Raw genomic sequence first — 17,523 nt, 5'->3', positions numbered from 1 at the left:
GGGGTGTTGGAATTTAAGAGGCATGGCCTTAAGCTAGAGACAACTCAAAAGCCCAAGGGAACGGGTGGACCCGCCTGAGCTAGGAGACTCTGTCATGCTCCTCTGCATGATAAAGTTCCAGAGTAGCCAGGGTTGGTTGGGCATCAGCTACAGGCTTTCAAACCACAATTAGTACACTTTGGTTAGCTCCAGACTCCTGAATCCTCATCTGGCTCCCTGTTCCCCACTATGGGTGTTCTCCTGACTCTGTGCTCCTGAAATCTGACTCACAGACAACTCAGACCTTCAGCAGAGATCTCAGACCCCAGCCTAGAGTGACTGAATCATTCCCCAACCAAATTCCGGGGCGCATCTGCACGCTAAGGTTCAGGTCGTGTGGGCCTGGGTGACAGGAATATCAGGTTCAAAGTCATTAAAAAAAAACCTCTCTGCTGGAAACTGTTTTTCTGTGAAAGGCCAAGAGAAAAACCAAATAGATACCGAGTGAAGGACTAAAAAGAGACAGCTTATAATCGAGGAGGAAAGACAGAAAAGTTAATTATGTCTCAAGGTTGGAGACTGTCTGCAGCCCGTGGCTGCCGCAGAGTTCAGCTGCAGTTGAGGAAGACAGGGGTATTGTTTGTTTGTTTGTCTTTTAGAGCACTGGAGGGACTTTGGGAAATGTTTCCCCTGGAAGGTCAATGGAATGTTTGTGTTTACTTGTGGCTGACCTATCCTGCTTATGCGCTGTGGATTCCTGCCAGGCAAGCAAGGTTTCTGTTTGCTGAAAGAAAGAATTAAAAAGAAAGAAAACGAAAAAAAAATAGGAAGGGGCTGTTTCGAATGACTGAATCATGCAAACCTGATTTAAAGTTGCCTACATGGCACAGCAGTCCGGCTAGATGGGAAGAGGGGACTCTCTCCATGCAGTCAGCAGTTTCTCTGTGCAATGTTAAAATGTTAAGATGGAGTTTTGGAAAAGCCCGGTTGGAGGAGATTATCTAGGCTGGCGTAAAAACGAAGCCAGAAATGATCAGAACTGGAGTGTGCTGTGCAAACTGGGGAAGGGATAATGGCAGGGCTGGGACCAGCTGCTGCTGGAGCCTTTAGCCAACACCTCAGACTGGGCCTTATCTGAAAAGAGGCCGAGGAACGACTGGAGGCGGATGAGCCTCTTCTGACTCAGACACCCTATGTGGGCATGGGATGCTTTGGCCATTAAAAGTGAAATCAGTAGCTTGGGGAAGTGAATTAACTCTCACAACACCGGAGGGTGTTCACTACAGTCTCCCCTTCCCATATTTCATCACGGAGCTGCAAATCTCACACCGTCTTCCCACATAGGAAGATGTTCCAGTGTGTTCGGCTGCCTCCTTAGCTGCCCAGCAGAGCATCCCAGCCATCAGTTTTTGCGCTCTCTCCCTCCAAAGCCAGTGCTCATATTCAAACCACAAGTTCGATTAGAAGCAGAGAGGAACAAAAGTCTAAAAAGCAAGTGTAACAAGCTGTATGGATGATATAGTCTTTCTTCTTATATGAATCTTACAAAGTCACCTAAGAAAACCACCCTTTTGCTACTTAATACAGCCATCTATTTTCCACACATGGAATTTTCTTTACCATTCTGGATTTTCTTAATGGATGCTCTAACAGAGAAACATAGCAAGAATCCATTTGGGCCAGTAGCCAATGACTACAGATCACTTCATCAGTCTCTTGGGCCACATAACTCTGGCATTTCTACCTCTGGTGGCTCTGTTTTACTATATCCAAACTACTTGAACTTACTGGATAATGTGGCAGTTTGTAGTGCCACTTGAGGCTAGCGCAGTCAGGATGGTTAGAACGAGGTGGGCTTTCTGCATGGCATTATATGCTGAAGTTCTGTGGCCTCGGCATGTGGAAGCCTCACTTACTTACCTACAAACACCCTGGTGCCTGCTCCCCTGTGTGTGTGCGCGCCTCATGAATGCAATGCAGAGGATTTGACCAAACTTTCCTTTTGAAAACCATACGTCATCTTCAGCTTGTCAATTGTCTACTGCGATTTAGGTTGGGGGGGGGGAGGGTGAATTTTCTTGAAAAAGTTAAAGCATTAGTCAAAGCCAGCTGGAAAGACTTCATGATTGAAATGCAAGCCGAGAAGGACTCACGATAACCAAAGTCACTCTGTAGAGGAGGGAAGCCGGAAAGCCTGGGGAGCAAGGCTGTCTAAGGGCTTGGCTGTAACACCCACTAAGAAAGACAGTTTGTGTGAGAATTACTGTCGACATGCCCTCAGATGCTTTCAAGTTCATCTTTTTATATTTTTGAACTACTGATTATCAAATATACATGTGTGTGGTATATGAGTGTGTATGAATGTGTTTGTTTTAGTGTGTGTGTGTTTGTGTGTGTGTGTGTGTGTGTACAAGGCACAGGTTGATTTTGGGTGTTGTCTTTGACTCTCTACCTTACTTTTTGAGACAAGGTCCCTTGCTGAAGCTAGAGTTCACTGGTGGTTAGAATGGCTGCCTGCCCATGAGTCCCCGCTGATAACCCCTAGTGATCCTCCTGTCTTTGCTTCCTTAACGTGGAATTATACACTCCCCTATGCCATGCCCAGCTTTTTATGTGCATGTTAGGGAATGCTAGTGCCAAACTCAAGTCCTCTTGCTTGAATGACATCCGCTCTACTCACTGGGCCATGTCTCCAGCCTGATTAATTGGTTATGAGACACTCTACACGATCCCATCATTCAATGACTGATGAGTCATAGGCTGAAAACCCTGGGGAAGGAGTCGCAGTTCCTAGATCAACTCCAGGGACGCTGCTTTGTGTGTGTGTGTGTGTGTGTGTGTGTGTGTGTGTGTGTGCGCGTGCGTGTGCGCGCCGCTCGGTCTGATTATTCGCAACAGCATTTACCTCTTCCTTTTTGGAGGCGGGCTTGTCATCTTGGGACTTTTGTCCTTGAGCTTGCCCTTTACTTCTTTTATCTTCCTGCTTTTCCTTTTCAAGAATGGTGAAGGTCACTCAGGTAAACAGAAGCCCTTTCTAGCTTGCAAGAGTGAGAGGGTGCTCAGATCACTCCGCGTGGGCTGTGATGTTTCTGTGGCTGCCCTACTGCCATACTCAGACCCCTGGGTGCCCGAGGTTCTATCAGCATGTGTGACATGTCCCACCCCACCCTACTTTTTTCCCCTCCCGTGCCTCCCGTTGTGCTCACTGAAATCTAGCACGACAGCGTGTGTTCCAGGTGTGTGTCTACATCCTGCCCCATGATCTTCTCAATTACAGCCAGGTGCATGAGCCCTTGACCCAGAAGCAGGGGAGAAAAAACAACATCAGTGCGATGCAGTGACAACGGGTTCACTCTGGAAAGGTGACCATGCAAACGTGTCTGTTTCCTTTACGGCTCTTACAAGGGGTTTTTATGCAGCCTTGCAGACAGAGAAGGAAAAAAAAACCTCACAACACTGTATTTTACACTTCATTTCCCGACTACTATTCGTATCCTTCCTAGAGCCCCGTAAACTTGGGCCACCCTCATGGCGAAAGGAGCAAACTGCATGCCCTCAGTCGTACATCAGAGGTTAACTGGCACTACCCCCGCCGAATGACTTCCTGCAAGTCTACATTAAACCCGGGTCTACATGATGGCAAGCCAGGCTTTTGAAGCTGATGTTTTTGTTGGGAAAGGGGTTCCAATTGTCTCCCTTCACTCCTTTATTCCAGTTGATCTCAAAGGATTTATGTATTTTTGTCTTGGTACTAGTGTCTGAACTTAATCTTTATTTCTACTCCCCAAACCCTAATTCTATAATTAAAAAAAAATTACTATTGAACACCAGAGCAAGGTGAGAAGTCTGGGCCTCTTGCCTCATGTACACCCAGGAAAGATGTCAGAAAGAAGGGGTTCAGATGCAGATGCAGAAACAAGCTGACACAGCCCCACCACACATTCACCATTTTTGGGTGGATTCATTTTTTTTTATAGCCATAACACCCAAGCACAGAGCAATTGATTCCTCTCTGGTTGACCCATCAATTTGGTTGACTGATTGTATACTTGGCCATGGTTCAGTTGCGTCAAGCTTGGGTGTTGTTATGGCCTAAAAAGAATGAACAGCTTGCCAAATGATCAAGCAGGTGAGGGGAAATGCAGGAGGGCCTCAGCCCCCTGCCCCCGTTTGGTGTGCATTGCATGTCTCACAAGTCGCAGGCATCACACAGTAGGGGTGCAGTGCGTACTGTACCTGCTGCTTCGGGACAGCTGGCTGAAGTCTGTCTTCTTGTCCTTTCCTTTCTGCCTTCTCAGCCCCCTTCTCCCCCTTGTCCTTTGCTTCCTGCTTCTCGCTCCTTTGCTCCTCCAGCTGCTTTTTCCGTCTTTGCTCTTCTAGCCTAGCCTTCTCCTCCTCCTCTGCCTTGGCCCTCTGCTGCTCCTCAGCCATTTGCCTCTGCTCTTCCTCAGCTCTTGCCCGCTCCTCGGCTTCCCTCCTTTCTCTTTCTTCCGCAGCTGCCTTTTGTTCGGCCTCAACCCTTGCCTGTTCCTCTGCTAGCTTTCTGTCCTGCTCGGCTTTCAGTCGCTCTCTTTCTTCTGCTTCCAACCTCAGCCTCTCTGCCTCGGCTCTCTCTCTCTCTTCCTCCTCCAGCCTTTTGCGACGGGCTATCTCCTCTGTGTCTTGTTCCCTCTCTCCCTCTCCTTTGGACTCTTCTGCACTGACCTGCCCATTTTCCAATACCATTACCACAGCTTCCTCTTGGGTTTCTGGTGTTTTCTCTTCTACCGTCTCCTCTACCTGATTTTCGCCAGCGCTCCCTCCCTTCAGCTTCTCTTCCTCCTCCTCCTTTTCTTCTTTCTTTGTGTCTTCGGCATCCTGATAGCTGTTCTTCTGGTAGGACTTGGTGACCACTTCTGTTTCCTCGACCTCATACCGTCCTGGGCGACTCTCCCTTTTCTCTTCCTTCTCTGCTGTTTCATTTTCTGCCGTGTCATTTTGCATACTTCCGCTCGGGACCGACAGACTGGCATCGGTTATCGTTGGGTCAAACTCCTTCTGACGCTCTAGGGCTTCCTGGAGGCGCTTCTGGCGTCTCTCTTCTCGCCTAGCCAGGCGCTCTAGTAAAGCAGCCTCCTCATCACCTTCTACCTGAGTGTTCGTGGTGGCTGGCTTAGACCCTTCATCAGGAACACTGGATGACAGAAGGAACAATACCAGAGACAGCTTGTTGGTTAATCGGTCATCTAGAGTCACCCATAACCAGAGAAGACGCCAGCAGGATCTAGCTCACCTGCCCCTAGCTCACCCACTCTATTCTTGCTTGTCTGACTTCCAGCCGAGCCTTTGCTCTTGGGCTTTCTCAGGTCATTGTGTCTCCTCAACTTGCTGTAGGAGCTCTGAATATTAGTGTCACCTACCAGCACCTGAGGAGCAGCATCAGACAAACACTTTGACCTCTCTGTTTCTAAGGATAATTCTACAGTCACGGCTCTTACTAGAGTTATGTTCCGTATAACCACAGCGGCCACTTATCCCCAAAAGCAACCTTTACATGGTTGCCCCCCCCACTTACCTACAGCCCTACCATTGTTTCCTGGAATCACCTTACAAACTACTTGTGCCTAAACCACGATTTCAGAATCTGGGTCACTGTGGATCCCCACTATGCCGAGGATCAAGTCAGAATAATGAGTGAATTCCTTCAGCATCATGGTTTCATATTCAAGCCACGTAGTCATTCCTGATCTGGATTGGTGGGACCCGAGGTCTTTAGAGGGGGAAGAGTATGTCCATTGTGGAGACTTGGCATTTATGCCAGCAATCTGCACTTTGGAGACATCTAAGTGTCCTCCACAATTCATGGGGTAATGCTTGCCAGTCAAGGATGGCATTTCCTACCATCTGCCCTCCTTTGCACCTGGACCAGGTAACCAATGAAATGGGGGTATAAATGAGGCACCAGGCCAAAGCAATTGAACAGGTGCATAGTCTCTGTGCTCGCCAGTTCTGTTGGTGCTCAGCAGACTCTGGATCCTTAGGGTTGACAGAGCCATAGGGGAGAGAAAGACAGAAGGACCCCTAGGGCTCGCTGACAATCAGTCTAGCTGAATCAGTCAACCCCAGGCTCAGTGAAAGACCCTGTCTTCAGAATAAGGTGGACAGCTGGGTGTGGTGGTGCACGCCTTTAATCCTAGCATTTGGAAGACAGAAGCAGATGTGTCCTTGTGAGATTGAGGCCTGCCTAGCTTATATAGCACATTCCAGGACAGCCAGAGATACACAGTGAAACCTTGACTCAAACAAATAACAACAAAAAATAAAAGTAATAAAATAAAAATAAGGTGGAGATCTAGAACACAAGAACATCCACAATGCATTAGTATACTGTGTTAAAATACTGAAATTGCCATAGCAACTATATTACCATAACCGATCGAGCTGATCTAACTTCTTTATATAGGTTTCCAGGAATAAAGAACTTTTTCTCCTTCTTTCCAATTGGTAAAGACCGGATAATCCAATGTTTATTTAAAAAAGAAATGTAAAATCCAAACTGTAGCATGTCCATCATCTCCTCACTTTTCCAGGGCGCTGGACACTGCCCAGACCAAGGGCGTTGGCCACTCCTGGCTGGAATTACCAGTCATGTGATACCGGAGCTGTGACCAGAGCTGGAAGCATATGTCTTGCAATGTTTAGAAACTCCATCAAATTTCATGGTTCATACCAAACTTGGCTCTCCTGATGTTCAAGTTCACTTGGTTTTGGAAAAATACATTTCATATTTAACAACAAAATACGGCCAAGGAAATCCTAGATTTTGAGCCTGTTTGGCCTCTGCTGCTGCTGGAGGACTCTGTCTCTGTGAATTAGCCGCACATGGATTGCATGTCCACAGAAACACGAAGAACTGGGAGTTTAAGGGCAAAGGTCTATGCCTAGGACACTTGGACCAACTGAGTTCTGATGTTTCAAAAAGGTACTACAAATTCCAAAGTACTAGCCTGATGAAATTACTGTTCAGAAATCAACAGACTCAACTAAGCCTTTCTTTGCTGTCTTTCTTTCTTTTTTTCAAAGATTATGGTAACAAGCATTGGTAGATGTTAAGTGTCAGTTAGAGCCGCTTAGCCCCAAGAAGGGGCCTTATACTTGTAGATGATTAATATGTCTTCAAGAAATCACATGTTCAGACCTGAATATATTTCATTTTAAAAACTTTTGTTGTTGTTGTTGTTTTTTCGTTCTTTTGATACAGAGTCTCGTATAGCCCAGGCTAGCCTTGCACTGACTAAAAAGCCAAGGTTGACCATGAACACCTTCCTGACCCTCCTGTTTCCACCTTTTGAGTGCTAGGATTATAAACTTGCACCATCATGCTTGGTGAAAGAATTTGTAAATTTAGATAATCTTATAAAATAGCTAATAATGAAATTAAAGCTGAAATGAACTACAAGTAGAAACAAGAACTAGGTATGTGCTGTTCATTTTGCCATTGGGTTGAAGCTCAGGGCCTTAGAGGCGAGACCTGTACAGCACTGCTACCTCAGTCCAGAAGCAAGGTTTTCAGAAGCTTAACCTATTAACCAGTCGTAACTTTTAAAAACCATTGTTGAACACTCACTAATAACCAGATTCAGGAAAGGCCTCAACACATCATTTTAAACACTAATTTTGCCTCCTCTCTTTAGCGTGGAAATAGAAAAAGGCAATGGATGGCCCCTTTGTCCCCTTTCTGTGAGACTGCCAAGAGCACACCGTGTCACGTGCTTCCCGTGGGCAAGGCACTGGGCATCTTACATGCATTCGCATTTCTCTGTGGCTGAGCAGTAGTCTTCAGGGGGCTATGGCCGTATCTACTAAAGCGAAGGGACACAGATTGCTAAGTTGGGGTTCAAAGCCAGTGAGTGAATCCCAGTGATCATACCTGCCCCTCCACTCCTCTTGACAACACTTCCTCCTCAATTAGGAACCAATTACCAAAGACCAAGGGTGCTATCTTCTACCTAAACATTAAGTTTCTTGTTAAACTTGTCTTGTACATCAACATTTGTAAGACTACCCTGGGAAATGAACCAAAGAGCCTTTGAAGATTTTTTTTTTTTAAAAAAAAAAACGCAGACCAAGTTAATGGAGCGATTAACAGCCTCCTCTCGAAATGCACTAAATAAAAGAAACAGAACAAAACCACGTGTAGCCTGGGCTACACAGTGAGTTCCAGCTTGGGATAGCCAGTCAGAACCCATCTCAACACAATCAAAACCAACCAGTCAAACCATAAGGGCTGAGTTGGTCTGAGAAGGGAATAATTAGCTAGCAAATTCCATTCAACAGGGCAGGCCAAGACACACCCAGAGATGCCTCATTGAGACGAGGACAGTACCTGTTCTGGGCATGAGCCTCCACCTGGTCAGTCACCTGCCCCAAGGATTCTTCCTCTTGCTTCTGCCGCAGCCTTTCCTGCCGGGCTCGGCGACGCCGTTCCCTGGCGGCCTCTTCTTCGTCATCATCGTTCCTCTGGTAGGCGATTCTGCGACATAAGGACAAGTTCCTGAGCACACCAGCTGACAGGTGTTGTCGTCAGTGTCCTGGCCACACAGCCTTGAATGGCTACTAATGAGCCAGGTTCAAAAAGGAAGGTTCGCGTTCCCAAGCTTGGAGACCCAGCCAGTTTGTTTTCAGACTTTCAGTATTTGAAAAGCACTAATCAGCGACTCTGGGAATAGTTTATATTGATCAAATAAACCAGGGCATCGACAGCAGAGAAGACCGCCTTTGGAGACTGTGGGATAGCACGTTTGGACTTCTGCCCTGAGCTGATTATCGCATGCAAGATTTAGAAGTGGTAATAACGAATATTGAATACAAAGAATCAAAACATGAATTAGAAAGGACTCAGTACATTGTGTGAACCAGAGCCAGGACTGTCCCAAAGATTAGAAAAGACTCCAGCGACCATTACTATTAAAGCAAGACTCTAGTGCTAATACGCCAAAGTTGTTCACTAAAACTGAGGGCACCGAATATCTTCTTGGGTCAGATTTTGTCATGCCCGGGTGTGTGTATCATTGGCCTTTGGTTGATGGCTTCACAGTAGGTACATTGTGAGAGTGTGTAGCCACCTCTTGCTCACTAAAACGTGTATTAGCACTTGTTTCACTAAACCATGTATTAACATCCCATATGTTGTACTGCTTGTGCATGTGTGTGTGTGCACATTTGCGTGTCTATGCATACACACGCACATGTGTGCACAGGCATATGGAGGCCCTGAGGCTGATGTTAGGAGCTTCCCACCTTATTCACTGAACCAGAGTTACCGATGGCCAGCTAGCTAACTTGCTTCAGGTTGGACAATTACAGGCGGGCCACCATGTCCACCTACACTCATGACGAGTCTGAACTGCAGTCCTCCTGCTTATGTGGTGAGAACTTTAACCACTGAGCGATCTCCTCAACCCCAAAGCAGGAGATGTCCCTAAGCGGGCACAAATTCAATTTGGATGTAATTGCCAAGATAAGTTCATTTTCAAATTAAAGAAAGTAAGACATCAGAACCTACGCAAGCAGTCCATATTGCAACTGATGGTAGTTTGCTCGTTTTGGATTTACAAACCAGGCCTGTGTAGGCTTAGATCCACTACTTTTAATCTGTGGCGTCTTTTACTTCAATAGTACTTTGAGTGTTAAAATTTCCGTTCATTTGCTCTTTGTTGCTTCAGAAAATCTGACTTTATATTTACTGAAATCTGTTAATGGTCAAATGTCACTATAAATAAAGTGTGTATATGTTCCATCTCTATATCTAGTACATATTCTGTTAAACTGACGGTAATTTGCCACAAATATGGAGGAGAGAGTAGCCCAATAGAATTAATATAGAACTAGACTAACAGTTGGAGAACTTGGTTTTCAGAACTGATTTCTTAGGAATATCTGGCCCTTCGAACAACCTGTCCTACGTTTCCTTGTCCCCCAGAATGGCAATCAAACAGAAATCATGGCTGCCAGGAGAGAGTGTGGTAAACGGTGGCATCCTGTCGTTTGTTAGGAAAATTCAGCTACGGAGCGGCCTGGTGAGGAAAGAGGAGTTCAATTGTGGACGTGTTGAGTGTGAGGGAACAAGACGACATGACACAAATGTTCCCTTCTAATTCAATTATGGTGTCGTTTGCAGGAGCGAGCCCTTCCCAGTGGTTTGGCTTTAACCTGCGGATTCTTGGCCTAATATTCTTTGGCGTATTTCTCAGCAGACCGCTCTAACCACAGCAGAGAGAAGAGTATTTAACAACTGCCTCTCAAGCTAATCAAAGAGGAGTTCTTTATTTGGTCTCTCCATCTCGGGAATCAGCCATGAAAGTTCCCTCTGTTTTGGAGCCTTCTGAGACAAGCAGGAGGTGTGGAAGGTCATCCCCTTGCTAAGAACAATGCTCTCCCTCCTCTAAGCCATCAGATTGAAGCCAGGGTTTCCCAAGATATTTGAGATGGCACTATCTTCTTCCCACCTACCCTGAGAGCTTCATAGGTGCTGACGGCATTTAGCTGGGAGATAAACTGGTTTTACTGCCATGGCCGGGACACAGCAAGCTTTCCTTCCTCTTGGATTTCTCATTGGAGGAGTGGCCTGAGCAGAGGTACGACCTCCACTGACTCTTCTAACCCTTCCTGCTTATAACCTAAGATCTGTGGGTGATAGCCCCTCTTATAGCCCCCCTTCTGGGCACAGTTACCAGAGACTGCCTGAGAATGGCCTTTCCTGCTATTAATACAATGAGGGATAAAAGTTGTTCACCCCGTTAAAACAACAACAAAACAACTGTCACTGTCTCAGGCTATGTCCAGTCCCAATGGTCCCAGTCTCTGGATGAAGACCATATCAGGTGGGACAAGGCAGGGGCTACTCTTGGGAAACCATCTCCCATACAAGTGTAAGCACTGGTGTTACAATCCTCAGCACCATGTAAATACTGAGACAGGGGAATGCCCAGACTAAGTTAACTAGATTAGTAGGGTCAGTGAGCTCTGAGTTCAACTGAGAGACCCTGCCTTAGTTTACAAGGTGGAGAGAGACTGAAGAAAACACTTGACATCAGTCTAGTTTCCTTGTACACATGAACCTGTACACACACATGCACATACACGTACATACACGTGCACACACATACTGCACATCCACACACATACCACATACACATGCACACACATGTACACACACACGCACATACATGCACACACGTACGCCCGTGCACATACACCACATATACGCACACACATGCACACGCACATAGACACATGCACACACATGTAAACACACATACAAACATACCACATGCACACATGCACACACATGCACACACATTTAAACACACCACATACACATGCATGCACACACACGTACACATGCATAGACACACAATACCACATATACATACATGTACACACATGTACACATAGACAAACACGCGTATACATATAGACAAGCACACATGCATACACACACCACATATACACACAGGTACACACACAGACAAACACACACGCACACACAAACCACACACAAGCACACACCACATATACACACATACACACATGTGCACACATACAAACACACACACACATGCATACATGCACACACACACACACTCAAACCACATACACATGAAGCCAAAAAAGAACTATGAGTTGACATTATAAGTGCAACTATATGGATGACAAACTCTTCAACTGCAAGACTCCTACACTGGTCCTCGGAGAGCCAAGAAATTTATGGCTTCTAAACGCAGCCTGTCTTTTATACTTTTCCCACTGATTTATTTCTTCTTTTCTTTCTTTTTTTGGCCGGGGGACAGTTGGGGGTTTTGAGATAGGTCTCATTATGTAGCCCTGGCTGTCCTGGAACTCAATCTGTAGACCAGACTGGCTTCACACTCACCGAGAGCTGCCTGCTTTCTCTTCCCGAGTGCTGGGGTTAAAGGTGTGTGTTACAACACCCAGCTAGAACGTAATTTTCTTATAGAAAGAAAAAAAAACCTCTTCTGATTTTGAAAGTAATAGACTCTTGTTTTGTTTTAAAACTAGGCAATTACCTAATGTATAAAGACAAAAGTGAAAACCAGCTGCTTAGGATAATGTAAACTAAGCTCTGATATGATGCAAACTTGAGGTATTCATTACATATGTCCCTAGGTATGGAGATATATACCTTTTTAATAAAGTCGGGTAATGTTATATGTATTATTTCACAAACAGTTCCTTAAATTAAGCTTAGTCATGGCTACGTTTTAACACATCAACAGACTACGTCAAAGGAAGCAGTATTTTATATCTACATACACCAGATGGTGATTATGCAGATATACTATGCCGTAATATTTTTCTTGCTGGTTATTAAATATGTTTCTCCAACTTTATGCTCCTCTAAACAGTGGTACAGAGACTTTGAAACTTCTCAGTTTTTTTGGAGGCTTTTGGTGCTCTGATAAACTGGCTTCCAGAAAGGTAGCATAATTCCAGTGATGTGTGGGCAAGCCCACTTCACCATCACCCAAAATTTGTCCAAAAAGACAGACAAGGAGGCAGGATTCCTACCACATCTGTGATAGCAGTAGCTCTATTCTACATCAAAGACAGAATGTTAGCATCTCGGATTTTCCACACATCAACCTTAACCTTGTTTGAAATGCCGCTGACTCCCAAGATTCCGATCTAACCAGATGGTCAGAGAGGTATAACAGCCCAGTTTTACTTCTATGAAACTGCAGCAGACTCCAGTACTAACCAATCCGTTCACTTGTGTCCACGGCACGGAAGCAACCACCTTCCCAGATGCTTTGGGACAAACTCAACTACATTTCATACAGTTTTAATCAAGTGCATTTCGTTGTGATTTTCAAAAAACAAAACAAAACAAAACAAAACAAAAAACCAACCTGATAATATCCGAGTCAACTGAGCAACACCTCCATTAACTAAAACATCTGGGGGTGCGTGAGCTCCTGAGCCATGCTGACTGTGAGCGGGTTTACGACGGATGGAGTGTTCTGTTTTGTCTCTTAGCAACCGTTGGTGCTCACGTCTCATCACAAACACCTGGGGATTTGAGGGACCTTTCTAGTGAAAGGTCAGTGTTGCTAAGAGCAAAATGACTCAGCAGATATTTGGGACAACGAGAGGAAATCCACCATGTATTTGCACATAGTATTTATAAACCAGTGCAAACAATCCCCAAGGTTCATAATAATTACACGCTATCTGACATGCGTGTCCGTAGCATGAAAAAGCAAAGGGCTGGTTTTCCTTCCATTCTCAGAACCATTGCTTAAAGGCCCTGCTGACGCTTGATATGAACGCTCAGAGCTACATGCCAGGAAAACTCTTTCATAATGTCTGGCTGTTCCAAGAGAACGACTTTAAGTCTCCAACACCAGAACTCCGCTGCCTCCGTATATGACCTTGTTATATTCTGGGCCTTTCAAATGGAAAAGTTCAAACAAATAAAAATCATTGTAAACATGATGAACTTGAAAACCATTGAGAATCCAGTTTCTTTGTATCTGTCTGTCAAGAGTTAACTGCACTGGCTAAGGGAAAGGAACCATAGAGGTGTCTTCAAGCAACATATTAGCTGTTGGCTCGCTGCTGTGTTCCCCTCCTTCCATAGTCACCATGGACTTTAGTTCAAGACTCGCCCAACACAGAGGTGACTCTTTTCACCATATCTGCAGGACAGCCGGGTATAGCGGTGCACATTGTACTCCAAGGTACTTGGGAGGCTGACGTGGGATTATACGGTCAAGGCCAGCCCAGGCAACAAATTCAGATGTGGTTTCAAACACAGAAGAAAAATGGCTGGGTATGTAGCTCAGTGGTAGAGCACTTAACCTAGCATGTGCCCGACTGCGGGTTTAGTTCCCTGTACCACCTCCAGCATCACCACCACCACCAAGGAAACAAAGAAACAAAGAAACAAAGAAAAGAAGGGAGGAAGGAAAAGAAAGAAAGAAGAAAATATATCTATAGAATGTTTTTTTAAAAATACCCCTCTTTTCTTTGTTGTTTTAGAATATTATTCTCCCTTCCCTTTCTTTTTTCCATTTTGCTAATTTTCTGAGTTGAGACTACAGGCCAGTATCACTACAGTTCTGATGCAATGCTGCCCGTAGCATTTTATCAACAACAACGACAACAACAACAACAAGGAAGCCCTGGTCTGTCAGCTACAGTTTTTCCTGAAGACTGACAGCAAACACAAGACCTGCACAGGTTCAAACCAGACAAAATCCCAGCACTGTGAGGGGAAGTGAACACCAAACCTCGCCCCTGCCCGAGAAGCTATTTGCAATTAATACTTTTTGAGAAAGGGAAAAATCAGTTTTCTCCAATGGAGTCTCCCTGGGTGCATCAACCACACTCCAAGGCAGGCCTCATCTCAGGGGTTGGCCCCAAAAAATGGGCCCAATTTTTTTGTGTGTGCATTTTGGTTTTTTTTCTATTTCTTATTTATTTTCTTATTATTTAATTTGTCTGTTTTGGTTTTCACTTTTTATTTTTCTTCTTGGTTTTTTTTTTTTGAGAGAGAGAGAGAGAAAGAAGCGTGGGTGGGTAGGAAGATGGACAGATTTGGGAGGAGCTATTGAAGGAAATGAGTATGGTCAAAATATATTATATAAACTTAAAAAAAGAAAAGAGAAATTAGTAACCACTTTCGCTGGAGGCAGGGAGCCAATTTTCTTACAGGTTTAAGAGCTTTAAACCCACAGGTTCAATGAGAAAAGCCTCAGAAAATGAGAGGCTCATGGTATTATAAAGTGATCAGTTATAATACTTCACTCAGATCAAAATCTGGAGTCTGTTTTCCTTAACTGTTCCTCCCGTGTTCCCCTACCTTAAAAAGAGTGCACCTAACATGCCAGCAGACTGAATAATTTCCTCACCTGTAACAATAAACCTTATGGAAATCAATCATTTGCGAATTCCCAGTAGCTTGAAAGGCCGGTAGAGAGTTGGTGGACCCCAAGATCAGCTTTGACATTTCTGCATCTCACTGAGCTTCCACTTCCGCGTGAGCCATCTTTGAAAAAGTGATGTTGCTTAAAAGAGGTCTCAGGTTTGTTTCTAAGATGTCACTGTCTTGTTCCCAACTTCCTACAGCTTGCTATACACTGCCCATGTAGGCTACACGTAGTAGAAGACCTGGGCCTCACAGCTTCCAAGAAGGGTATCTGTTTGGCAACTATTATTATTATTGTTGTTGTTGTTGTTGTTATTGTTATTATTAATTATCCTTTCTGCCAATGTCCTTGTCTTTTAAAATTTTTTAAAATTCATTTTACATACTAACCACAGTTCACCCTCCCTCCTCTCCTCCTATTCCCTTCCTCCACCCCCACCCCTCCACGTCCATTCCTCAGAGAGGGTAAGGCCTCCCATGGCAGATCACTCAAGGCAGGACCAAGACCCTCCCCTGCATCAAGGCTGAGCAAGGCATCTCACCATAGGGAATGGGCTCCAGAGAGTCAGTTCACACACCAGGAATAAATCCTGGACCCACTGCCAGGAGTCACACAAAAAGAGTACACCACACAACTGTCACCCACGTTCAGAGGACCTAGTTCTGTCCCATGCAGGCTTCCCAGCCAACATCCTTGTCTTAATGAGGTTCTTATGACAGAATCTGATTGAAAGCGTTAAAACTTTCTGTGGGTTGAAAATATGCTCATCAACTGCTTGAAGGCAACATGACTCATGTCCATCCATTGTTTTTTTCTTTTTTTTGTATCCAAACCCCAGGGATTTTCTTTCATAATATGAAAAGCAAGCAGATTCTCCACGCATCTCTCATCAGCTCTGTGAACTGTTTGTTTGCTCTCAGAAAGTCTGAGGCCACACTGTGACCAGGAGGGAAATTCCTGAGCCACTGAAAAGAGGCCTGTGTGTTCAGTAGGCTTAGCACACCTTTGGACGTTAAGTTTATTGAAACATTCCAGGCTCTTAAACATAATGTTCTTTACATGTGGTGCAGGCAAAATATTGTGGTCTGAATGCATATAAAGGCCAATTCTGAAGTTTTTCCCTGGCATCCTTAAGAGGAAGGGAATTGAAAGTTATAGTGGAGGAAAATGAAACCCAAGAAAATGAGAATCTTTTCTGTCAGAATATGGGAAAATAAACAGGTTTGTATGTAGTAATAAAGGAGAGAGCGAAAAGAGAAGCTTCTTTGAGTGGAAAGACTTTTTTGGTGGGGTTAGAAAAGTAACATGTGCTGTGTTCATTACAGGGCTCAGTGGCCCATCGTATCAGTTGAGTCAAGGCACACAAGGGGACAGGCTACTTTGAAGGCGACTATCCAGAAAGAGAAGTACATCTTGATTCATCTTTCTCCTCCTCCTCATCTCCCGTCCCTTGAGCATTTTGAGTCACTAGAGTTTGCATGCCAACTCTATTTATTTGGGTTTCCACAATATTTGCAGGCTTTCATGCCCATGTTCATATGCGTGTCCCCATCAGCTGTCACCAGCAACCCATCGCTGACTTGAGACAAAGACGGCATCCCACAGTTAGACAAACTTCTGTGATCGCAGACCATGAGGAGGCTAAGTGCTGCAGAGCAGCAGACAGTGGGAAGAGAAGCAAGACTGGGTTTGGTTAGAAGACATCGAGGGCACCAGATCTGAGAACATCCTAAAATGGTGCTGCCCGAGGACAAACAGATTCTCCAAGTAAAAGGCTCGTTTATGAAGCAATGCAGAGAGTCACGAGAAATTGTAAAATGAAATGGTCTAATAGACTGAAATTAGATTTTTAGGTTAGAAAATTGTATCATAGACTGTGCTGTACCTGCAAATGAATATGGTGTAACTTCACTTTAAAGATAATGACGGAACTGACAAACTGACATACATGTACACGCCTAGCAACCTGTGTACAACAACTCGGGTACCACCAGTAGCTAGTTAGGGCCTTATATATTCCTTGTTAGTACCATTCCTCTCTTTTGCTGCCCAATCACCCCTGCCTGAATTTTGCAGTGCCTGTACAACCCTCTTGCATTTGTTTTGTACTTTTACACCATGGTGTGCATTCCCAAACGATAAAAATATTGTCTGTCCAAAACTTCATATAATAATAACAAATGCAATCCATGATTGGTGATTTCCACACAACAACATGCCTTCATGTTTACAGGGATCCATCTCGTTTATAAAGATAGATGGGACCCAAGCATGCTTTCCAAATCTTCCTTGAGACTAGAGCTTTGGATGGGATAAATGAGTATGACCTTACTCAACTGGTGCCACTTTCTTTCATTAAAAAAATATCCTTAAATGGCTTATATTATTCAGTAGAAAATAAAATGGATAAAGTGTGGATTTATATTCTTATGGAGTTGTTATTTTTCTCATGTTTCTTCTGAAAAGAATGTGTATCATTAAATTCAGATTTGGGAGGGCCGTTCCACAACAGTTTCCTGAGATAAACTGAAATCTGTTCATGTTCTCACAGACAAGATTGAGTTCGTTTCAGCCCATCTACCCTACCATATCCAAACAATAAGCTTGTTCA

General features: G+C 44.5%; 1 protein-coding gene across 7 annotated transcripts in view; it reads right to left on the bottom strand.

Annotated features, from left to right (window-relative positions):
• Nucleotides 1-17,523, bottom strand: part of Cald1 (caldesmon 1) — a 223,669-nt gene that overhangs the window by 29,084 nt on the left and 177,062 nt on the right. For 4 of the 7 annotated variants that reach the window (XM_085683798.2, XM_085683797.2, XM_085683799.2 and 1 more), the window contains 3 exons: nt 8,345-8,491; nt 4,216-5,152; nt 2,885-2,968 (listed from right to left, as the gene is read on the bottom strand). In XM_085683798.2, coding sequence (XP_085539924.2) covers nt 2,885-2,968; nt 4,216-5,152; nt 8,345-8,491 — 1,168 coding nt within the window. The remainder of the gene's footprint in view (nt 1-2,884; nt 2,969-4,215; nt 5,153-8,344; nt 8,492-17,523) is intronic. The other 3 variants (XM_085683801.2, XM_085683802.2, XM_085683800.2) reach the window with 2 other exon arrangements.

Source organism: Myodes glareolus, chromosome 25 (assembly GCF_982192425.1).
Source record: "Myodes glareolus chromosome 25, mMyoGla1.1, whole genome shotgun sequence".
Classification (NCBI taxonomy): Eukaryota; Metazoa; Chordata; class Mammalia; order Rodentia; family Cricetidae; genus Myodes; species Myodes glareolus.
Note: the sequence above shows the minus strand (reverse complement) of the source record. Positions and strands in the feature narration are given on the sequence as shown.